Genomic DNA, 25,816 nt, shown 5'->3' on the forward strand with positions numbered 1-25,816 from the left:
CCAGGAAGATATGACTAGCTGAAGTGTTGTTTCTATATATAGCTAGTTGATGTCAGCTGGATGCCAGTCTCTTTAGAGAGGGTCAGCCCCCAGTTTGTCTTCGTGCTAGGTACCATGCAGACCCAACCAGAAGGATAGAAACCATCCAGGACAGGCAAATCATCCCCATTCATAACAAACTACAGAATCTTCACCAAAAGGGGTTGGGATTGCTTTTTTCTGCACAACAAGGCCTAACAATAGGGTAAGTGTATTGTTTCTTGAAATATTTTAACATTGTTTGTCCTGCAGACTATTGCATAGAAGACATGTAGGTAACATCTTACCTCAGGAATAAAATAAGATGTAAATTTTCAGTGCTGGGAATCTACTTTCTTTTCTTATTTAAAGATGCTTTAGCAACCTCATCAACCTTTTTGCTGTCACTTTAAGAAGTTTGCCAGAATGTACTTATTTTTGAGACTATAGATCAAGAGCTAACAAAATAAAGCATTTGAAATAAACCACAGATTTGTATTTTTTTAAACATAGTGTATGGAAATGAGAAGGCCCAGTCTACTGCCACAGATCTGGCTATAGAATTTGTGTAGCCAACCGACAGTATGCCACTCAGGACTTCTTTTACCTGAGTAGGAGAACATGTCTCTGATGAGATGTCTGTAAGGAATGATTGCCAGTACCTTTGGCAATGTTAATAAGGCAGATTAGCCAAATGAGAAATAAGTATATCCCTCAATCATTCTGAAGACAATGATAGAAATAAAAGTCAACTGGATTCTGCACCCTGACTCAATGTAAAAAATGTGTTTTTTTTTTTCAGTGAGGAAAACACCACCAGATCAATCACAATGTTATCACATTCTGCCATGGTCAAAGAGAGGAAACAACAAGCATCAGACATTATGAAGGAAATCCACAGAAATGGTATAAAACTAAAACCAGTTACTGTATGTCAAAAGTGCTTCTTCCCCATCCTACCATTTCTTTTTAATCTTACAGTTTAACTCTCTTACAGCTCTGTCTCTGGGTATTCTGCCATAAATAATCCTCTGAGTGTATCATGCTGCCTATGGTAACTAATCCTTTTGTAGTTGTCTCTTTTCATTTGAAAGCTATTTTCAGATGAACAACTGTTGTAAAGGAATGAAGTAATCTAACAGCTGATGTACATTCTGTGTGGATAGCCTTTCAGAATATTAATTTGGAGCTAATATTATGACTGGATTCCATGTTATGAGACTATTCATATACAAAACATGATTGTCTGTCCATATCTTTTTTCCTGTTTTTCATTTCTTTTAATATGCATAATCAAAAATATTTGTATCAATTTATTCTCCTTTCCATCAAAGCTAGCAATTGGAATTAATAAACCTTACTTGCTGTTGTCAGATCTCTCCAATACATAGTCAATGGCTGCTCTTTTATGCAGCAATTCAACATTTCTGTTGTCACGGTGAGGGTATTTAAGGTTATGCTCCCAAGGTGAGACTTGCAAAAGTGTTTTGTGATTTAGGAGCAATCTGACTTCCATTGGGATTGTGCTCCTGACTCAGATGCTTTTAAAATCCCACCCACAGAGCTTTATTTAAGTGCCTAAATAAGAGGCATAATATTCAAAATTGCTAAGCGGCTAGCAGTCCCCCTTGAAGTCTGTGGAAGTTGTTTAACTCTCTGCACTTTTGAAAATCAGGCCATTTCTTTAGGTGCCTAAATATGCTTTAAAGACTAATTTTAAAATCTACTTATGAAACGTTTTGGCTTTATTTTCCTGCTCACATGTATAGTGACAACTTAGATAACTTACTGACAAATAACCTGCTTAGAAAATTCATTGACAAACCTGATTCCATGGAATGTAGGATCAGGCCCTTTGTATATGTACAAAAAAGGTTCTCCCAGTGTGAATGCCTGCCCATTCCTTTCAGAATTCCTTGTAAATATACCTTTTAGATTTTTTTAAATGCAGATATATTAAACAGGTTAGTATCTAAGTGACATTTGCAATATTTTTGTAGATGCCATTTCTGGATTCCATGTGTATGTATGTAAAGACTATGTGAAACAAACTATACTGAAGCCAACTAAGGATTATTTACATGCTCCACATATGATATAATTGTCTTTGAAGTATCTTATAATTAGATAACTCATTTATCAAAGTTGATAGCAGCGATCAGTTAAATCATCCAATGGATCATTTAGGCATTTGCTGTGGACTACATCCAGTTTTAATTCAGAATTCGTTAAGGGGCCATATTTTTAAATATAGAGAATTAAGATCCATGCTCAGAAATGTGTATGCCTACCTTCACGTGTATTGACTACAGATCAGAAATTTCTGCATGCAAAGGCATGTGTAAATACCAGTTACAAATGATCACATTTTCACACACACCACTGAAACTCTCTTTTTAACAATTGACTCTAGATTAGACATGGGGAACTGCTATAAAAAAACAACCAGTGCCTCTACCTGAAACTGGAATTGATTCCATAGATGGATTAAGACCAGTGTTATTGGAACTGGGAAGTAGGACTTGCAACAGGAGAAGGCCTGAACAAGGCAGAGGCAGAGTAAAAGGCAGCAGGAGTGGGAGAACAACTGTCTGTGGGAGGAATCTAGACTAGGGAAGTAAAAAGTTGTTTTTTTAAAAAATGTAACCATGTAACTTAAAAATATTAGCAGTTACATGTGCTGCAGGCTCTTCAGTATAAGGCTTATACTGCACCAGCTCCCAGCTGCTGGCCCTGCTCCTAAGGGAGTCTTATACTGCAGAGCCCTCAACTCAGGGTGGCAGCTGGTGCAAGCTGGCAGAAGAGTTTATCTAGAACAACTAGAACAGATAAGCTGGTGCTTATCGGTTAAATGGTTAAACACTTACATACCTAATCTAGGATAGCTTGTGCATCCTTCTCACTGAATATGTGGAGGAAAAATAGGCTAGGAGAAAGATATTCTTTAGAGGGTGCTGAAAATTTTGGGGGACAGGACACAAAATGATGTTATTACTGAACATGTTGTGCATTCATACAGCTTGAACTGAATTCAGGATTTTTTCTTTTGACATTCAAAGAAGTTTAGTTAACATATTTTACACACTTCTGCCTCTCCGCCTGTTTTCAGCTTGGAATATAAACTGAAAGACCAAAACACTATGGAAAGCTGCCCTCTTGGCTCAGCCCAAATCTGGTAATACTAGCAATCTTGTGAAGTCTTCTGTCATGAGATTTCCAGCATTTCATCCAAACCAGTGATGTTCAGACAAGTTTTGCAGAAGCAATCAAATTATCTTAAGATTCACTGGTCAATATTTTAATTAATAATAACTTTTAAATCCTGGACATTTTCTAGACATCTGGGGAAAATTGGGTTTGAATGTGAATTTTAAATCCTCTAGCTCAGATCCATGGATTTGTACTGGGTGCTGGGATCTTGATTTGGCCTATCTTTTTGCCCTAATTGCTGGCCTGCAACCTTAACCTGAAATCTTAAAAGCTAAGATGTTTTCTTTTTGTTTTTTGTAATAATGATTCTGCAATGGAATTTAGCTAACAATTCAATTAATTTGCTTGAGCCACAAAAGAATCCCACTCATTCTCCAAAAAACAGTGTTGTCTCTGTATTATTAACTGGAGTAAAAACCAATAAAAATATATTTTACTGAATAAAGTTAGTTATGGCTTGGACTAGTACACATGAACCATTGCATAAAGAGGACCCATTTTTGTTCAATCACTTTTCAATAACCCTGTAAAGTAAGTACAGCTGCTCTCCGAGTTATGAACAAGTTACGGACCAACACTTGGTCTGTAACTCTAACTGTTCGTAACTCAGACCCCATTGAGTTACACGCGACCACACTCTTCATAAGCACAGGTCGCGTCCGTAACTCGGGGACCGCCTTTACAACCACTCCATGGGAGCTTTGGTCGTAAGTGCGAACGGTTGTAACTCGACCGTTCGCAACTTGGGGAGCGGCTGTATTGAGACAAACTCTCTGTAAACAGAGTCATACCTAGACACATGGGGTGTGTCTAGACTACATGGCTCCATTGACGGAGCCATGTAGATGAGTTTACTAGACATAGCAAAATGAAGTGGCGATTTAAATAATCGCTGCTTCATTTACATCAAAATGGCCGCAGCGCTGTGCCGAGCAGCTGTTTGAAACGAGGCTTATAGGATCTGACAACAAAGGGTGCTGGGGTTGGCTGATCCCCGTCTAGACTACCGCGCTGTGCCGACAAACAGCTGCTCGGCATAGCGCGGCGGCCATTTTGATGTAAATGAAGCAGCGATTATTTAAATCGCCACTTCATTTTGCTACGTCTAGTAAACTCATCTACATGGCTCCATCGACAGAGCCATGTAGTCTAGACACACCCTTATATCTGATAATACAATACAAAGCCACTAGCTCTCCATCACTGTTTCAAATCTGGGTCATCTTGTCAGAGGCTGAAACCTGTTACCACTCACCAATCTTTAGTGGTTTGTGTGAAATCACTTTGGGTTGTTATTCCCGTTCCTAGCGGGCTGGGTCTACATCAGGAAAACACTACAAACATAGGAACTAATAGGCATCTCTTCTGTTCTCTCAAGAGAGAGTCCAGGTATTAAATGGGTGAATGTTAACTCTCACTCACCTTTTCTGGCTCTGCAGTTAAGGATGGAGGGTATGGGCAGAATGATGGTGAAAGACTTGCTCTATGCTAAGCCTATTTTGTAGAGGGCTTTACTTTCCGGGCCTGGCAATCTTCATCTTTCACAAATGCTGATTTCACTGTAAAAGGTATAAATGAGAGTAGAAAATGAATTCAAAATGTTTTCCAGACAGGCTGCAATCTAGTTTACTTTTAAAAATATGAAAAAAATCCTTGGCTCATTAATTTTTTGAAAAATACATTTTTTGTAAAGGAAACCCATGATATCTGTTAATTACTCTTTGCTCACCTTTTAAAATCTAGTTTCCAGTTCTATATACAGTAAACTTCCGATAATCCGGCACTTTTAGGACCCAGGGAGTGATGGATTATCAGATATGCCGGAGTACCGGAAGGGGGGCTATAATGGGTCGGGGGAGGGGGGGGGAGTTAGCAGGGAACTGCGCAGCGTGGGAGACGGCGGCGCTGCGGGACCAACCCAGCAGCACCCCAGCTGCTCTGCCCCCGGCTTCCCAAAGTCCACTACCGGTCAGCAGTGGCTGACTTGTAGAAGCTGGGGGCAGAGCAGCTGGGGTGCTGCCGGGTTGGTCCCGCAGTGCCGGTCAGGCGAGAGGCGGTGCTGCAGGATCAACCCGGCAGCACCCCGGCTGCTCTGCCCCAGGGCTTCCCGAAGTCCACCGCTGCTGAAACTGACCAGTGGCGGATTTGGGGAAGCCGGGGGCAGAGCAGCTCCAATTGTCTGGTTGGCCGGAGCACTTCCGGGTTCCAGTTGGTGCCGGACTATCAGGAGTGCTGGACCACTGGATGCTAGACAATTGGAGTTTTACTGTAACATCTTCAATGCATACTTCAGCAGTTACATGTTCAACTTTTTGTGGATGCTTATAGTTTCTTATTTCTGGTTATGTGACAAACATATATTATCTAATATTCATGATTAAAATTTATAATCTACAAGAAGATATTTAGAAGACTTTAAACTGGAAGATTAAAAGAGATTAGGGGTGGATGACGGAGAAAATACGCAAATCATATTTAAAATTAAAGCTGTTATGATTTTAAGGGAGGACTAGACAGGAACAGAGAAAGAACTGAAGCTAAAAGGTTAAGATCAGGATTAAAAGCATAAAGCTGCAGATTTAAGTGCCCATTTATGAATTTTTAACTTTTTCATTTGGAGATGATGCTTTTATCTTCCTCCAGGCACCTCTTTTTCCCCCTTCTCATTACCCTCATTGCATGGACACCAAAGCAATCCCAATGTACATCATTAAATCAGGCAGATTAGATTTTAATTTGCAGAATACTAGAGTAAAAATCTCACATTTTCATTTCCCAGAAGCTGCCTAGATGTACCACAAAATACACCATTGGTTACAGAGAACTTTGAATCCTAGCTCTGCAGGATTCAGATCAAGGACAATGTGTGTCTGAGGGAACAGCGGGGCCCAAAATATTTAACATTCAGAATGGAGCAGATGATTGACAGAGGATCAGATGAACTGAACTGAATTTTCTCCACTTTATTCCCCCAAAATTTCAACATGGGCCAAGTTCTAGGCAGTAGACTAAAAGGTGAGCAAAGGCAGTTTTGCTTTACATGCAAATATTGATAGACTAAGAGGTAAAATTGTTAACTCTAACCATTCAAGATGCCTGCTGAGATATGCCCCAGATTCAGATACCTTTGACCTGGGCTGTGGGGGAATTTTCTCTCTGTGTGAGTTAAAGGGAAATCCAGATTTCCAATAGCCTAGGATAAATATTTCATGTGCCTGCGTCATTTACAAGAGATTGATATTTGCCAGAATATCAAGAATTCATGTTGTTTATATTCACTAAGCTTCCAGGAGGTATTACACAATTAATTAAAAATGACAAACTATAGAAATTCTGAAAATAAATATTATCATCTCCATTATTTTTTTTCAATTCTTTATTTAGTACCAAATGTTACCATACCTTTTACTGGGCCCCTATTGCAATCAGAAATGCAAAATTAAATTGTATTCTTCTGTGTAATGTCTTGGAAGAAATGTACAAATTCCTACACATAAATTGATTTTTAGTTCATTTTACTATATTGCATACATTTACAGACTAACTGAATCCTAGATATTCTTTAGTTCATAAAAATAGTGAAAGAATTGGGGCTTATTTCAAACACATACCAAAATGCCACTTTGAATAAGCAGAGGAATGATTCGCATTGGAGCCTCAATGCAATTTTGAATAGCATGATATTACTTCACATTTTGTCCTGAAGCTTATAAACACACACAGAGACTAATTCAATTATTAAAATGATGAGCATAGGTAAGTGTAAATGACAAAGGAGAAGAAGATGCTAAACAATCTTATTTTTACTGGGTGATCTAATCACAGCCACATCTGATAAGGGCTACTTTCCAAGTTTTGGCAGAATGAAATTAATAAATAGTTTGTTAAGCATCAAAGTTATCATGTTTTAAAGAGTAAACAAGGGCTTTAAATTGAAAGCACCAGACAACAGAGTTCTTCAAATCAATGTCAGCATACCCAGTACCACCCACTTCCCCCTCTACCACCATGCATGTATGCAAATTCATTATCAAAGTGCTCCAGAAGTACAATATAAAGCCAAGGAAGTGGTCTTTTTTTCCAAGCAGAGATCTAAGCAACATCAACAGTGGTAATTAGATTTCTAGCACTTGTTAAATCTTGCATGTAATTTTTCTATTAATGAGAATTTTTACACAATAGCTGTGGAAAAATAGATAAGGAATCATATAAAAAGGTTTAGAATCATATTTTAATTCACTGTTAAGTCATTTCCAGAAACTGGATCTTTATTCTGAAATTCTCTAAATAAAACTGTTATCTCGGTTACAGAACATTTCTAAAAAATCTGAATGTGAGTGAAAAACTATTGCAAGCAATCAAAAATAGCAAGATATATGTAAAACAGGCTGAGGAGTTCTTTATCCCTGCAGTCTAGGGATATAACACTGATTTATGAAATGTCCAGGACCAAACTGCTGAGCTCAAGGGGAATTGTGGCACAGACTTCAGGGAAAGTAGGATTTTACTAACCACTAGTAAATTATATCGTAAGATATCAAGGTTCTGATTTTTGAAGGAGCTCAGCTCCTACAACTCTAATGGAAGTCAAAAGGATCTGTAGGTGCTCAGCACCCCTGTAAATCAAATTGTAAGTAGTTTAGAACAGGGTGGGCAATAATTTTTAGGGGAGGGAGGGAATTCACACATTTTTGAAGTGGCCCCAGGCCGCCCCGGAAGAGACAGGGGCTCAGGCAGATGGGACAGGGCTAGGATATTTCAATGCACCCTTGCCCAGAGACCCTGATTGGCCTAGGATCTGGGGGCGAGTGTGTAAAGTCTTTGCCCCCCGCCCTCCGCCCGCACCTAGAAAGAACCGTCAGCTGTTTTGAGCAGATGGCGGTTCCCTCTAGGCGCCATGCACAGGAGGAGACTTTGCAGAGGAGTGCGTGAAGTCTCATTCCCTGCCTCCACCCTGCAAGGAGCGCGCGGCATTTAGAGTGGACCACCCATTCAAAACAGCTGGCAATTCACCCAAAGCACTGTACACTGGGAGGAGACATCACTTTCTCCTCTGTCCCCAGGTCTTGACTGGCCTGGGGGCAGGGGAGCAGCAGAGCGTCCGCAGGCCGGATCAGCCCACCTGGGTGGCCGGATCCAGCCCACAGAGGCTCTCTTGCCTACCCCGGTTTAGAAGCTCATTCCAGGCTATGGTGGACTTCATAACTCCATGAAAAAATAACAGATTTCACTAATACAGCACGAAGCATGAGGCTATGTGTCACTGAGGGACTAGGATGCTTTTCTTGTTGGACTACAGATATAGAGAATATATCAATATTGAGCAAACCAGCTGAGCTTGTCTGATGTGTTGCAGAGTCAGATGGCCTAGACCTTGGAAAGAAAATCAGCATCCCCAGAGACATCATGGTGGAGGAACTATCAATGCTCAGCAACAGAGGTGCAAGACTATTTAAGATGCGTCAAAGGAGATCTGACAAGTACACCTATGAAAACTATCATTATTTAGCAAATAAGCAAAGGAATGTGAGTATTTTGTATTACAAGTTTCTAAATAAAGTACAATGAGACCAGTGTGAAATTAACTATGATTTGCATGATACTGCTTGCAAGAATTATCAATAATTTTAGGAAAAGATGTGAACTCAATGATGACCTGGAACAAGGCCAGTCATTGGAGCTGTGTCATTTGAGATTTTCTAGACAAATTAAAAAGGCTCAGATCAGGGTGCTGCTTTTAGTCTGGCCCATCCTGGGAGCAGTGGGACAGCCAACACAGGCTGCCCTAGGGATGGAGCTGGCTCCCGCATTAGGAAGGCAGGATTAGGGACCCTCTACGGGTGGAGTGGGTTCTTGAGTGGCCTAGAGGATAGGGCATTTTCTGGGGAGCACAGGGTTGTTCCGCAGAATGGAACAACAAGGTTCCAGGGCCTTACATGGAAAGGATTCACATCGAAATCTGATTAAGGTCAGCAGTGACCAAAAGTCATTACCATGTGACAGCTAAGTGATGATTTAGGAATGGGCAAGGATTGCAGCTGAGATCTTTAAAGATACAAAGTTCTGTATAAACAGCAAGTATTAATATTATTATTGTTATTATTACTATTTGGTGGCTTTATTCCAATTTGTAGTCAGTAACAACACCTGTGCAATTGGCACTAATAGACTTCCTTGCTGGCATTCTCAGAAAAGGGATAAAGGATTAAATGAGCCATGGGGACAGACCTGCCTCTTCAAGTGGCCCTTAAGAAACAACGTTGAGGCACATTGGTAGGGTGGTGGGAATTGCAGAGTAGGAATTAGATGCTCCTATGTTCTAATACTGGCTTTGACATTCATTCCTTCTGTGGCCCTGGGTAATACACCTAATCTTTCTGCCTCATTTTCTGCATTTGTAGAAATAGCGATAATTATATTTATAGATTCATCTAGCTCTCAGGTGAGTTGTGAAGTTTAATTAGGGCTCTGTCCTGCAAGGTTCTGAGCATTTCAATCCCAATCTAGGAAAACACTTAAATGCATGCTTCACTATGAGTGAATAGCCCCACTAACTCAGTTCCAGCCATACTTCCCCAGTGATTTCAGTTATGAAAGCATGTGACAAAGGATCAGAATTTGTCCCAGCATCTTTAAACTGCTTTGAAGATGAAGAGAGCTGTATCAGTATACAGAAGTATAATTATTAAAAATTAACCTAGAAAACATTTATTGGTAAACAGAAATGCCCATCCATCAACAGATTTTAAAACTTAATTTAAAAGACTGGCTCTAATGCTTTAGTGGCCAGTCCAATTGTTATTAAATCAAGACTTCCATTGCCTTCACTAGGAGCTGGATCTGATTCTTCATTTGGGACAAGTAAAATTATATATATGCTATTGGTGTGATGTAGTATAGTATTTTCATTGGCATGAGTATGAGAGGAGCTGCACATTACTCAGGAATTTCAGAGGGGTAGCTAAGTTAGTCTGTAATAGGAAAAACTTAAACAACTAATAGTCTAGTAGCACCTTAAAGACTAACAAAACAAGAGTGGCAAAGCATCAACTATCCAGGAAAACTCTATATTGTACCTCAGCATGTATTTTGTTCTGAGAAGCTATTTTAGCAATTCTTTTAAAGTTGTAATCATGGGGGGAGAGTTGGGTTCTACAGTGAAGCCAGGACTATGAACTGGTCTCAGAGTAACAGAATTATTAGTACTAATAATTCATCAGAAAAAAATGCAATAAAAAACAGTATCATCTGCTGGATTCCAACAATCTTTTGACCAGTTCATAATAAAGAACTTTGGGTAGCAGACCAGTAGAAAAGCCTTTCCTATTTTCCACTGCCCATATTAATCAGAATGCTTAAGTAGCCCATGGCAAAAAGATAGTTTAAGGTTATATTAATGTTCAGGAGTTGAAATCTTCAATATCATGCCTGAACTCCCCACGATCTTGCTTTGTTACCTCTTCAAGGAAGAAATCTTAGCTCTGTGATGGGTTGTTGCTCCTGTCTTTTTAACTCAATAAATGGACTTTGCCCAGAGATAAGAATCTGTTTCAATATCCTGTCATATACAGAAAGATAAGATTTTATATACATTTTTGTGATGAGTAGAAGGAAAACAGCTGGTAACTGGAGCCTCCCAATTTTAATTCACTCAGTCAAAATTAAAATGAGCATTAGGGCCAAGTTTCGATGTACCAGAAGTGCTGATTTCCAAACTTACTGAATGCTCAGCATCCCTGAAAATGAGGTAATTTATTTACATCTTAAATATAGATACAGATGGGAGTTTCAAGGGCACTCACCAGTGTCCTAGCTGATTCTACTAACCTCAATAGTAGCAAAGTTATCTGAAAGCTGAACACTTTAAGAAATCCTACCCTAAAGTGTCTGATTTTAATATTGACCTCCCATAAGTGTCTGTTTGGCCAGCAGTTACGTTGCCTTGATCCACTCCATGCCTTACACTGGAGTGGATGATTTTATCTGTTATGATTAAAGTGATCTTTCCAATGTACCGTAAGAGCATTCTAAAACATACTAATATGATCAAAATATTTCCTTTGTTTCAAGTTTACAAAAAAGTATGTGTTTGTTTTTTTCTATCTTAAGGAAATCCTATTCCAACACACTCTATATTTAAGCTTCTTGTAGACTGTGTCATTGCTAAAATAAGTTACTGTTTTTTTTATAAGCCTCTGATTCCGTAGTTAAAGAAAAACAACAATTAAAGCTCTGGATGTTTTCTTAAAAGTCATGATCTGATGAGTATGTGGATAACTCCAGCCTATCAAAAATCCCTAAGATGGCTTGCAATGAGGTTGTTGTGACTGCTACAAAACAAAACAAAAAATCAGTCCCACAAAGGAGTACAGACTTTTTGCGTGGCTGATGCATTTTCAATTAGCATACAAAAAGTATCTCCAGAGAATCAATGGCTTTTACATTATCTTACCAGATTGCTTGAATCCTAGGATAGGAAGGATGATGTAGAGCAGTATTTCTCATTCAGTGGGGTTGTGACCTGTAGGGAAAGGAAGGTGTAATGAAAGACAATAGGAGGGCAGGGGTCCTAAGGCATTTAAATTTGTATTGCACTCTAAAGCAAAGAAAATCTTGCTCCTCCACCCCCATACACTCTTACCCTTCTTCAAGGTCTAGTATTCTCTGTCAGCCTCTTGAAACACAGACACGTCTAAATTGTACTTTTCATTGTTCTTATTGATAATTTTTGCTGTTACTTTCATAATTCACATGGAGTCTTTCGCAAACATTTTTGCATTTGAATAAAAGGTCACCAACATGAAAATTTTGAGATATACTGATGTAGTACAGTGAAAGCTGTGTTATCTGGCAATCTGTTAACCAGAAAACGTTGTTAACCAGCATTGTCCCCAGTCACAATACACATCTTCAGGTGTGTGTGCCCAACTCCCTCCTGTCCAGCCAGCTGTTGAGGCGCTTCTGAAAGCTTACTCTCCTGGATGACCTCATCAGCTGGCACCTCCTTCCCCCTCAGCTTGCCTTTTTGCTCTGCTCCCTCTACTCCCCTCAAATCTGCTGAGGAAGTAGAGGAGGCAGAGCAAAAAGTGGTTGTGTGTGTGTGTGTGTGTTTTTATCCTGCACATTCAATTACCTGGCAATCCCCTTTCTCCATAAGTGCCAGATAACAAAGATTTCACTGTATTTAGGTCTTAGACTAGTAGATGAGTTCAGTTCTAAGCTCTACACAGACTTCCTGTGTGACTATGGGCAAATCACTAAGGATGTGTCTAGACTGGCCAGTTTTTCCGAAAATCAGCCGCTTTTCCGGAAAAACTTGCCAGCTGTCTTCACTGGCTGCTTGAATTTCTGCAAAAGCACTGACTTCCTACTGTAAGAAATCAGTGCTTTTTGCGGAAATACTATGCTGCTCCCATTTGGGCAAAAGTCCCTTTTGCGCAAAATTTTTGCGCAAAAGGGCCAGTGTAGACAGCTGAGATTTGTTTTGCGCAAAAAAGCCCCGATCGCAAAAATGGCAATCGGGGCTTTTTTGCGGAAAAGCGCATCTAGATTGGCCACGGACACTTTTCCGCAAAAAGTGCTTTCCGTTAAAAGCATTTCTGGAAAATCATGCCAGTCTAGACGTAGCTTTACTGTATACCCTACATCAGTTTTCCATCTGTATATTATGAAGATAATACTTCCCTACTTCAGAGTCACATAACATCTTTTGGCACGCACATACCATCAATAGTATCTGTTTCTATTCTAATGCAGCGCAGTGAACCCATGCAAATTCTTAAAATGGAAACTAGAAATGCTGAAGTCAGCCAACAGCATGCACCAATGACACCTCCTAATACACCTGACCCACGGAGCCCACCAAATCCTGAAAGCATTGCACCAGGTAAAGTACAAATTACTGTAAATTGTGCGTGTAGCGAGTACTCAGCTATTTCACAGAACAAAAAACAGCAGCACATTTTTTTTTACATTATCATTACTAGGATATTTATTAGGGGTCTGCAAATTTATTGAAATGAGGTTAGAAATAGAGAATTTATATGAATCTTCATCTGAAAAGCAAATCAGAGTACTGAGCTTGCTTCAGTGTGGTTTATAAAAATTTTCACACACCTCTGTAGTGTCTCATGTCACACACAAGTAGAAATACTTAAGATACGTTGAAAGAAATTATTCTCTAGGCATCTATGACCATAAGAATGCCACAAAACAATAGAAATCCCATATGATGTTTAGTTTTATTAAATGTTTAGTCTTATTAAATCCTGATATCCAGCCCAAAGTATTTTTGATAATTTTGTATTACCATCTGGGGCCAGATCATCAGACTCGAAATCTGCATAACCCCATTGATCTGATCCTGTCAAGGTTAATTATTTATCCTCACCAAACTTTTCTGCCATATGAGATTCAGCATCACTAGTGGACTACTGCTTTTAAATGTGAATCTGAAGTCACTGCAGGTTCTCAATGACCCCTTTATTTGGGAATAAAGAGGAAAATTTGTCTCTCTGGCTACAGTGATACTTTTCTATTTTAAAGACCTTGGTTGCAAGGATCCCATTTTCTTTACTTAAAACCCTAAGCTACATGGAAGCCTTGCTGGTCAAATAATTTGTGACAAATATTTTGTTCAGAAAATATAGCTTATTCCTGGTTGTGAATTATTGATAAGCAGTCTGTGTTTTTTACAAAGTCAGTCTTTGGTCAGCATTATTTAGTGCATGCATGTTTTGAGTAGACTTTTTCCAGCCAACATAAACTGGATCAATGCCACTCTATCAGTGATTTCCAAAAGTACTAGGAGCTTTAGTACACTGTGTATCCACAAGCCCAATACAATGTGAATGAGTGCAAGCTCTGTTTCCAAAGCTGAAGGGTGATATACGAGCTCTTTGTCTGCAGAAAATATTTCTCTGAATTCTGATTTTCTTTCTGATTTGGAAACAAAGCAGTGTTTTTATGCAAAAATGAAGCAATAACTACACTTAGGGTACATCTACACTGTGGAGCTATTTTGGGATACCGGAAGTATCCCAAAATAGCTATTCCGTGTCTATTGAAGCAGCCCATTATTTCAAAATAAATTTCAAAATAACGGGTGGCTTATTTCGACATCCCGGTAACCTTTGTTCCACAAAAGTTAAGGGAAATTTCAGAATAGCGAGTTATTTTGAAATTTGGTGCTGTGTAGACAGCGTCAAATTATGAAATAAGATATTTCAAAGTAGCACTGAAATAAGCTACACAATTTGCTTAATGCAAGTTGCATAGCTTATTTTGAGGTAAGGGTGTGGTGTAGATGCACCCTAAGGGTACTTCTACACTGCATGCTTATTTTGAAATATGCTATTCCAAAAGAAATAGTCCAAATAGCTTATTTTGAAATAGCACTTCTACACTGCAGGGAAGCCTCAAAATGAGTCCGATGCAGGCTTCCCTTATGTAGATGTGCTATCTCAATTTTGAGCCCTAGAAGGCACTGGGGAGGAATAACTTAGAATGGCCCTGGTGAAGAGCTATTTTGAAATAGCAGCAGTGGAGCATCTACACATGCCTTATTTCAATATCGTTTTTTCGGAATAGGTGTTATTCCTTGTAGAATGAGGTTTATGGATTTTGGAATAAGCCATATGTTGTTTTGATTTTTTTTCAAAATAATGGAATGGCTGTGTAGATGGTCACATTGTTATTTTGAAATAACGTTAGTCTCAAAATAGTGGTGCAGTGTAGACACACCCCGAGAGAATTAGAAACTTAGTAAGATAAAAAATTAGAAATAATTTTCTCTCTTCTTCCAACAAATAGTTTGGTTCAAAATTTAGGACAACCCCTCGTCGTTTTGAAAACTTTCAACTATATATTAAGGGCTAGATTCTGCCACCCTTACTCCTGTTCTGTAGTCCCTTCTTATAGAAGTAATTCCACTAAAGTAAATGGAACTACTTATGTAATAAGGTACTGATCATCAGGAGTAAGAATTAGTCTAAATCTAAAGAATGGATTCTATAATAACCCTCACTGGTAAGGGAGAGAATGGTTCTGATTCTTCACTTGCTTGCATGGTGCAAAACAATGGAGAACCAGACATACGCTAGATTTTCAAAAGTGGATCAGGAGCATAATCTCACTGAAAGACAATGGGACTTGTGCTCCTAACTCTGTTTTAGGGCTTTTCTAATGCCCCCAAAGACTAGCCTACAAACAGAACTGAACTGTTTTAACTAAAGGTTTGATTTTAAACTCATTTTAGCTAAGCTAGTGCAAGCTGTGTGGACACTCATATTTTGGTTTAAACCAGCTTAAACCAACAAGAAACAGTTTCAAGCAAAACCAAAATAAACCATTCTTATACCTAAGTAAGAGCACCTACAAAGTGCTCTTTTTCACTGGTTTAACTAAACTGGTACAAATCCCCTATGTTTGGTTCATATTTCTAAGTAGTCTTGGGCAAATAACTTAATCCTCTCTGTTGTTCAGCTTAATCTTCTATAAAATGTGTGTACAATATTTCTTATCTAGTACATAGACCAGTAGTGAAAATTAATTAGTGTGTGTAATTGCCCCTTGAAATATTTGGATGAAAATGCTATAAAATGCAATGCACGATTTATAATTATTGACCCTTGAATTATTTCCATGTAGGATATTCTGGACCACTAAAGGAAATTCCTCCTGAGAGGTTCAACACTACTTCTGTGCCAAAATATTATCAGTCCCCCTGGATAGAAGCCATCAGCAATGACCCAGAGTTGTTGGAGGCTTTATACCCTAAACTCTTTAAGCCTGAAGCAAAGCCAGAGCTACCTGACTACAGGAGCTTTAACAGGTAATTTAGGGAGCAGGATGAATTTTAGGTAAAAATACATATGTGAAGTGGATTTTTTAAACCAAGCTCTAGGGAAAGAAACTAGTTCATATGTGTGCACATGCACACAAGCACACACACACACACGGATGATTTTTAAAGAGGAAAGCACAATTAGTCTAAATCTAAAGAATGGATTCTATAATAATCTCTAGTATAAACACCACAAGAGGAAGGTCATAGTAAGAAACTAAGAAACAATTAAAGAAAGAAAAGGATAAAAACCCAATATCCATTTAAATGATTAATTTGAATAGCTGTTGGAATTACAGATGCTGAGGATGTTTATGTACCTGTGGCTCCTGGCCTGAAGTGGTTTCTGTCATACATTGGGTATACAGTTTGGTTCAGTGGCTTTCATCACTATACAAATTATCCCAGAACCCCTGACTTGATGGAATAAATAGGCTGAAGCAAGGACATGATCCAAAGCTTGTTAGATCTTTCCAATGACTTCAATAACCACTGGATCCGGCCAGTGAGCATTGGTTAGAGTTTTTTTCATAAGCACTATCACAGGAACCATCAATTTTTGTTTCTTTATATTACAATCCATAGTCGACAGATTTGTGTTTTTGGGTCTGATCCTGCAAAGAGCTGAGAGCCCTTAGTCCTCACAGGGGCTATTCAGCTATCTGAAGCATCAGGCCCTCCATCATGTTTAACAGGCCATTGCAAACTCTATGAACATCTTAAACTAAAAGATTTCAGTTTTAAAACTGCAAAATAGGGTCACAAAAACAAAAGCTAGGCAGCAAATATAAAATGCTGTGTGTGAAGCCAGCAGGGAGCTGAATGAGAAATTATTTACACAGTAGCTGGTGGACTGTGGTTTTAATTCGAACCTCTTGTTATGTTGACATTGGTTGGCGCTTGGAACTATTTTGGGAGCTTTAGAAAACATCTAGATGGTGCCTCCCACCTTTATTCATATTGTACACAATATCTTCTTTTATTCCACAAACTTATTTTTCTTAAATGGCTCCTGTTTCGCTCCAGCTGACTAAGCCATGCCAAAAAAAACCACACCAAAAATAAAAACAAACTCGGCTGTGTGGCAATCTACTTCCACATAAAATGGCAGATACTGGCAATGTAGATCTGTAGGAAATTGTCAAGATCAACAACTCCATTCAGAAGCATGGAGGTGAGCAGGTACATCTAAATTATGGTGGCGAGGAGAGGAAACATGGCTGTCTTATCATGGCACTGCATAGTCTCCCCTGAATCTGTTTCACAACAACTGTGCATCACCGCCGGATGAGCAAGCAGTTATAGCTACTGACCTGGAGGAAGAGCTGGGAAGTTGTATGCCATGTTCCCCTCAGAAAAAGATGCAACAGACACTGACTGGAGAGCTCATGTGAGCACATGTGCCACTGTGAGAACAATAGCAGCACAGTTTAGCTACTATGGTCACTAGTACTACAGAAAACCTGACAGACACTTTTTTAAGTTTATGCTGTACAGACTAACTCGGCTACTCCTCTGAAACTTAGATATCAAACATCCTGCTATTGTTAGGAAAGGGAAGAACTAGGGGCTGCACTAAAGCAGAATTAATATAAACATGGGTTCTGAGGCTTGGCTGATATCCAGTGGTGTCTGCTGTAAATTTTCAGCCTTCTCAGGGAGATTAGACTTTGCTCACTGCCCACTTCTTATTACTATCTGTCTTATTTTTCTATGAGGAAAACTGCATCTTTTGGGATATATACTCCTATTTTGTGCATTTCTCCATCGGAATATCATTGAAACCTGCCACTTACATTCAGGGTTTGGTCTTAGACTTGATCCAGAAAGTTTTAAATGGTGAAACTGGTAAATACAATATACAAGGCCTTGCCCCATCTGGAAAAAGCACCAAGTTATACTCAGCCTAGAAAGGCTGTTGGACATGTACACTACATCTATATTTATGACATCTAGTCATTATTAGGGCAGAAAGTGTCTAGATAATTGCTTTGTTTCATTACAATCCTGAAAACAGGCAATTGATAAAATATTGAATATATGAGTTGTGATGTCATAATGACATCACTGAGTTAGCTAGTATCAGTCAGGTTTTCCAGTCTGACTGTGTCACTCCAGGAAGAACCACTTTCAGGATTTGGTAATTCCAAGTACATGCAACACATAGATACATTCACCATTAATCATTGGGAGAAGGTTTGATGGCATCCTTGATGCATGGGACTCCGAACATGGTGTTCAGATTGTATTTTGTGAATTCAGATATCTTTGTTTAAATGACAATCTTTGATTTTAGAGACCAAACTTAGGATCCTTTCAGATCTGAGCACCACTATCAATGAGATCAGTGGGAGTTTTTCCTGACTGAGAAGTGAGTTAGATTTGCTAAATAAGACTTGGACAAGGGTAACTTTAAAAAAGGACAATTTTAGAGGTGTACTGAGGCAAGAAAAGGATTCAGAACTTTTTTGTGAAAAAAATGTATCATTTGTCTCTTTTAAATACAGGGCCCAATCGTGACCACATGTAAATTGATTCTATCAATTCTCAGGCAATTATACAGTTAGTGGCCTTATTTGGGGTTAGGTTTCCACAACAGGAATGAGGAAGCACCAGTAAGTCCACCAAGAAGGAGGCTGTAGCAGCAAAAAGCAACTAAACTTGCCTCCCTTTTAAGGGATTATAGATAGCCAATGCAATCTGACAGATATGGAGTTGAGTGGATAGTCAGGGGGGACCAGAATTCACTGGCTCCAAGGAAACCACCAGCAGAGTATTGGTAAAGATTTTGTGGAGCTGCTGGTGAAAATTAGAAGGACCCTACTCTAATTGACACTAGATGGGAAACAGCAAAAATCACTTGCTTTCCTTTAGAGATGAGTCTCAAGTGGAACACAAGGAGAATTAACTAGCACAAAGGTAAGAATGCCATCTTAGAAGAATCTATATGGAAAAACCAGTGTGAATTATTTTTGCTAATTAGTCTATAATAGGAAATTAACTTAACCCCTCCTTCCACTCTGTTTCCAGTGGAAAATGTCAACATTAGAATTATAGATGACCAATAAAGCACTGCAGCATGCCTGCATCTAACAATAAGCAGGTTTGACTGGTTCTTCCTCTCCAACTAGATCAGGTCTTGCTCAGGCCTCTCCCTTCCCAATCTATTGCTTCCAAAACACTAAGGAATCCCGTCCATCTGGCTAGTGCTTTGCTTTACTGATTTACAAACCCTGGATCTGATCCTGCAAAATGCTAAGTGTCTCCTGCCAAGTGTCAAGTGCCCTCAACTTGCGGGAGGCAGGCACACTCTTAGCACTGTCTAGCAGACAGCCTGTGTTCCAAAGAGCATACAATTTAAACAAACAAGACAGACACAGAATAGGGGAAAGTGTGTAACACACAAGCAGACAGCCCTAAACATAATATCAGTGCCATGATTTATCTATTTTTGTGACTGGGTTTAGTTAGGAGGGAAACAGTTAAATTAAAGGGAAAGTAAAGGGAGAGGGGCAATGAAGAAAAGGGGTTGAGAAGTGTGTACAGGGACTAGGAGAAGAAAGTAAGAGGAAATAAAGCGGAGGTGAAGAGATTGTGAGGAGGGGAGGTCAGGAACAAACAGCTAATCAGCACATACATGAGAAAGTCCAGTGGAAACTGTAGAAAGATCTTTGGAATATCAAAAGCTTTGGCTGCTTCTTCAGCTGGTCCTACCCTACCATGTCTCTCCATGATTCCCCTCTGGTTTTTCACTGAGACTTTCTGGTGGCATTGGGGTATAACCAGAGTCCTACTTTCTCCAGAGTGTGCATAGGTGTATCAGGGGCAGGTCTCCACTGCACAGCTCTAGGCAGAATGTTCAGCAAATGTTTACATTTTTAAAGAACTCTGGGCAAATTAAATTTTTTGTTACTACTTTAATTATACATCTTTGGTAGCTAAGTCAGCATAGTTAAAACTTTCTGTCTCAATCTTATAACTCCCCAAAAATTCAGATAAAAATCCTCTCCTTTATAGGAACAATTTAAGAATGATTTTAAATTGATCAAATAAATAATGTGCACATATATAGCAGGGGCCAAAATAAAAAATACAGGTATGCACTATGTTTTTACATTAGCCATCAACTTTTTTGGAATATTCCAAGTGAATATTAATCTACCCCTAACTTCTTGGTGCCACTACCTAGAACCAGCATTTTCTCGCCTATAATATATGATGACTATCTGGAATTTTTTAGGCACAGATTTTGGGTTATGAACAATTAATCAGAGCTCAGGTTATTTGCTCCGTTTCCAGACAGTGTAGCACATTACAGCACCTTGTCATGATACAGTCTGTTGCTCACAAGAAAATACATTGATGCCCTGAAGGACAAATTAATATTCATTAGCTAATTACTGTACTCTCTTTTATGCATATCATCATGTATTTCTGCATAGCACATGAGTACATGTTAATGTATAATCTAGCTAGGCCAATTTTTATATAGCTGTTATTCATTTTTGTAAGTTCAAAAGAAGTTTAGTGAATTTTCATAAAACATGCACACTTGAATATATTATCTATACTTATGTGCTCTAAATATAGCTAGAATTATAACGGAAAATAATTATTTCAAGAAATTCAAAGCACAAATGCAAAATTAACATTGCTTATCCTTTTGTTAATTTACAAATCCATAAACATTAAAGATTGCATGAACACTGCCACTACATCTTAATTAGGGCAGCAATTAAAATGATTATTATTTTCAAGATCATGTATGTCACAGCACTCACTCAGTGCTGATTTAAAGATAATTATTTTTAATCCATAAGGTTAGTATAGAATTTGTCATTTGGAACCTGGAAGAAAATTTCCAGACTTGCATAGACCATCAGTGAGTGTGAAAAACTCCTATTGATCTCAAAGGGTATGTCTACACTACCACCCTAGTTCGAACTAGGGTGGTAATGTAGGCAACCGGAGTTGCAAATGAAGCCCGGAATTTGAATTTCCCGGGCTTCATTTGCATCTTGCCGGGCGCCACCATTTTTAAATGTCCGCTAGTGCGGACTCCGTGCCGCGCGGCTACACGCGGCACGGACTAGGTAGTTCGGACTAGGCTTCCTAGTGGAACGAGGAGTAACGGTAGTTCAGAATAGGAAGCCTAGTCCAAACTACCTAGTCCGTGCCACGTGTAGCCACGTGGCACGGAGTCCGCACTAGCGGACATTTAAAAATGGCGGCGCCCAGCAAGATGCAAATGAAGCCTAGGAAATTCAAATCCCGGGCTTCATTTGCAATTCCGGTTGCCTACATTACCACCCTAGTTCGAACTAGGGTGGTAGTGTAGACATACCCAAAGAGACTCTGATGCATGGAGTGGCTGCTGCTACTAAATCTGATCCTTTATGTATCAAAAGATGTAGTTTTGGAGCCTGATCCAAAAAACACCCTCCATTTTTCCAAGTGTGGGTGGTTAGAACCTTTCACTAGGCACTTGCCATCTTTCTAGGATCAATTTTTTGAAGCAGAGTTAGCTATTTGGGAGACGCACCTAATTGAAAAATTTCAGTGAGCAATTTCTATGCACCACAAAGAGCCATCTAGTAGTCTAGATCTAGAAAAGTAGATCTTTTCCTTTGATTTTTGTTTTGTTTTGTTTTAATCTTGGGGTTTGCACAGTTGGTAGTGAGTTTTGTTTTACCATGTATAACCTGCTAAAAATACCAGTAAAGTCTTCCATACTTCTCTCTTGGTTTCTGCTGGTGTTCAATTATTTATTATGGTCTGCACTGGACCAGTAACCACAGGAACTTTAGACAATGGATCCATTACCTTATTCTGTATCAAATTCAGAAAACCAATGGGGCCAACTTAAAGCTCTCTGTTTTTAGATGGAATTAACTTGGGTGTGCCACTCTTTATGTTGGTTTTGTGGCAACTAAGAATCAAAGTCCAGTTAACAAATCTTAATTGCTTCTTTACTTGTGATTATCTAAATATACCTCAGGAAACTATTTGTAGAGCCCTGCAAATCCACTGATACCTGCTTTATATCTGAGGGTATACACATCCACAGATGAGGATATAGATCCAGATATCCTCAGCTCATTTTTGCAGATATGGATGTGGATTCAGATACAAGTTTTGTATCTAGTAGTCTGCAAATTTGCAAATATTCACTTTATATCTGCAGGTATTCACATCCGTATTTGTGGCTCATTTTGGCAGATACACATGTAGCTACGGATACAAAATTTTGTATCCATGCAGGACTCTAGCTACTTGATTTACCAACAATTATGGCTACATTTGGTATAATTTATTTCTGTTTGTTCAGATTTGTTTACATCTGTGGTTCTGGAACCACTAACGGAAAACTCTGTGCCCAGGAGTCTGCCAGTACAGGTTGGACCAAACTGGTCCAACACCCTCAGGAACTGACTGATACCGGATGATGGATTTTGCTTGACCAAAGGAAGTCATTTCTGGCCCCTCTGCCGCCAGCCCCCTCCAGCCTACTGCGTGTGGGGCTTCCACTGCCCTTTCAGGAAACCCCACTTTTGTGTGTTGGGCTCCTGCTGCCCAGCTAGCCTGCAAGGCTCACAGGTGCTAGCTCTCCACTGGAACTTTCTGGTCCTGGAACATCCATGGTCCCAGCAGCAGATAATGGGCTTGGTTCAGTCTGTGTTTCTTCAAGTCCCCACCAAAAGAAACCTAGGCAGGCCCTTGAGGCACAAAGCCTGCTTCAGAGAGTAGGTTTCAGCTGCAGCATTGTTTTCACCAATTTAACAAAGCCAGTTTCTAAACAAACTGAGTTAAATCAGTACACCTCCTGTGAGTAGATAAGGTCATACATTGTTAATCTGCTGACTTTAACCACAGTACCTCTGATTAATAGCAGTGTGAGATCAGAATCAGATTCTTAATGCTTTAACCCACCTTCTTGAGGTCTGTCACACACATCGGGAACTAGAACATGCCCTTAGTATGTCTAGAAAACAACATGTTCTGACTCTCAAAATATGAGGGGAAGAGGCTGGAGCATACAGAGTCATCCTTACCCATGGGCAGAATATGCAGTTCCTAATAATGGGTGATTATGATTATGAGAAGCTGCGACTAAGCAGGAACAAAAAGAGGAACAAAAGACAGGTATTGAAGAGAATTTTCTAGAAAAATAATTAACGTATAATTCCTAGCTTTCTGAAAAACTTTTGGAAAAATCATATTACAGTAAACTTCCGAAAATCCGGCACCTTTAGGACCCATGGGGTGCCGGATTATCAAATATGCCAGACTATTGGAAGGGGGGGGGGGGGGGCTATGAGGGATCTGGGGTGGAGTGGGGGGGATGCGCCCCTCAGCGCTGCAGGACCAACCCGGCAGCACCCCAGCTGCTCTGCCCCGGGCTTCCCCGAGTCAGCCGCTGGTCAGTTTCAGCAGCGTCGAGGGGTGGCGCTAGGGGATCAAGCAGCACCCCAGCTGCTCTGCCCCAGGCTTCCTGGAGTCAGCCGCTGGTAAGTTTCAGCAGCAGCTGAATCCGGGAAGCTGGGGGCAGAGCAGCTCCAATAGTCCGGCTGCCTGGAGCACTTCCGGGTTCCAGATGGTGCCGGACCATCAGTAGTGCCGGACCATTTGATGCTGGACCACTGGAGTTTTACTGTACTATACTGAAAAAAATCATAAAAATCAAACCCAATTAAAACAAAACTACATCATTCTTTTTCAGCTCTTGCAGCAAAAGAAAAATGGGTATTGTTAAAATCAAATTTCACTTTTATTTTTCCCACCATCTACAGAGTTGCGACTCCATTTGGTGGTTTTGAGAGAGCATCAAAGCTGGTTAAATTCAAGGTACCAGATTTTAATCTACTTCTGCTAAATGATCCCAGGTTCATGATCCTCGCTAACCCTCTTTCTACAAGGAGGTCCTTTAACAGGACCCCTAAGGGATGGACGTCTGAGAATATTCCCATAGTGTTCATCCAGCCTTCGGATTCCAACACTGTTCCAGAAACGGATGACCTGTGAAAGGGAAGCTGTTGTTTTATATTTGATACAAAATGCTGAAAGCTGACCATAAAAATCAGCATGTTATTATTTTGACTTTAATAGAACCTACTTGCCACAGCCTCCCCGGTAGCTGGAATCTAACTACTAACTTCTGATACAGTAACCTTTTTCGTGACTTTAATTTCATCTACAGACCTAATATAAATAAAATAATTTGGCAACTATTCATTGAAACTTTTTTGATTTTTGTCTGTCTATGCATTTTATTTTTTTCACTTGTATTCTTTAATAAAAACTAGATGTTGTTTCAAACCTTTGCACTGCAACATTAAAAGCAGTTGTGATAAGGAAAAAGTGACTCTGACCACATGGCATTTCATGTCTATTCTAGTCCTAGCATGTCAGATTGATTCAATATCCTTGCTGCTTTATCCTGGGATTTGGAAATAAAGTTTGGGCTCCGATTTTCCCCCCTCTAATGTTAAAACCAGTTTTGCTATTGGCATTAGTGAGAGCAGGCTTATCGCTTACGTTTTTGCTGTCTCTTGTGTCACCACCAAAAGTAAATTTAGCTGACCAAAGAAAGACCATATTTAAAGACAGCATTCCATGGCAGAGCTTTCAAGCCAGACTCTGTCTCTCCTCTAAGACTTTCTCTCTTATATTTTACATTGCATTAACATTAAGGGGAGAAGGGTTTCCATGGAACATTCTTTTTTGTCATATTAAAAAGAAATAAAATGAATACATGTGGTCACTGAAACTTAATTTGTGATTATTTGACTTGACACCTCAAGAACACAAGCCACCAGGAACTCAGGCTGTTCTGACCCACCCTCAAGAGTGAGGGCAACTTGAACTGGCCTCAGAATTTAGATCAATACTAATGTTCTAAGCTGATATCTCTTCTCAGAGAGAGCTAATGGCAAATTCGGCTGCAAATGCATAACATTTCCTATATACAGCAGTGTGGCAGTGCCCAATTCTCCTCAGTGATTCTTCCTATGGTGTGGTTGGTGCCTGGAGTACATACAGGTTGGACCTCCTTGGTCCAGCACCCTGAGGACCCGACCAGTCTTGAATGAGGGAATTTGCCTGATCAGGGAAGGTTCCCTGCCACCGGCCTCCCAGGACTCTGACCCTCCTTCCTGCTCACTCTGCTCCAGCCCTGCTGCTACAGGGCTTGGGGCTTGGCTCTGGACCACTTCTACCAGCTGGCTGGAGTTCTCCAGGAATGGATCTCCTCAGCCACCATGGCCCAGCTTCTGTCCCATCTGGACGGGGCTTCCCATAGACAGGGCTCTGCAGCTGCCCCACTGCTGCCATGCTCAGCTGGGGCTCCCCAGGATGGGGCTCACCAGTCTGGATGGTGGGGCTCTCCTATCGCTGGACTCCCGACCGGCTCGCACTCCCAGGTGCCAGGGCTCTCTGGTCCAGCAACATCCATGATCCTGATAAACCATGAATGTTGCTGGACCAGAGAGTCCCGGATTTAGGAGGTTCACCCTGGAGGAGTTCTCCAATGGTTTCTAATTATTAACTGTAGTTAATTTACAATCTTCACAAGGCAGACCTCAGGGTTAGCCTGAGTGATTTTCCTAAGGAAACCCCCCAGCATATGCAAACACAAAAAACACATTTCATTGCTCCCATCATTGCTCCCATCACTGCCCTTTATTAGGCTGGTTCCTGGTTGCCAGTCTCTGCTCAAACAGCAGTAAAAACTCAATATTTCACATA

General features: G+C 39.9%; 1 protein-coding gene and 1 long non-coding RNA gene across 3 annotated transcripts in view; one reads left to right on the forward strand and one right to left on the reverse strand.

Moving 5' to 3' along the window:
• Nucleotides 1-25,816, reverse strand: part of LOC102457832 (uncharacterized) — a 46,882-nt gene that overhangs the window by 6,022 nt on the left and 15,044 nt on the right. Inside the window, exons 2-3 of the long non-coding RNA XR_012904095.1 lie at nt 11,681-11,749; nt 4,651-4,787 (exon numbers count right to left, since the gene is read on the reverse strand). This is a non-coding gene — a long non-coding RNA (uncharacterized LOC102457832). The remainder of the gene's footprint in view (nt 1-4,650; nt 4,788-11,680; nt 11,750-25,816) is intronic.
• On the forward strand, nt 85-24,833 carry MYOZ2 (myozenin 2). 2 transcript variants are annotated; one of them, XM_006112604.4, is made up of 6 exons: nt 85-244; nt 821-924; nt 8,585-8,754; nt 12,985-13,114; nt 15,877-16,060; nt 23,863-24,833. In XM_006112604.4, the coding sequence occupies exons 2-6, from the start codon at nt 849-851 to the stop codon at nt 24,092-24,094; spliced, it is 792 nt and encodes a 263-aa protein (XP_006112666.1). In that variant the 5' UTR covers nt 85-244; nt 821-848; the 3' UTR covers nt 24,095-24,833. The 2 variants fall into 2 exon arrangements, with proteins under 2 accessions (XP_006112666.1, XP_006112667.1); XM_006112605.2 differs by lacking the exons at nt 85-244; nt 821-924 and adding an exon at nt 6,044-6,243.

Source organism: Pelodiscus sinensis, chromosome 5 (genome assembly GCF_049634645.1).
Source record: "Pelodiscus sinensis isolate JC-2024 chromosome 5, ASM4963464v1, whole genome shotgun sequence".
Taxonomy (NCBI): Eukaryota; Metazoa; Chordata; order Testudines; family Trionychidae; genus Pelodiscus; species Pelodiscus sinensis.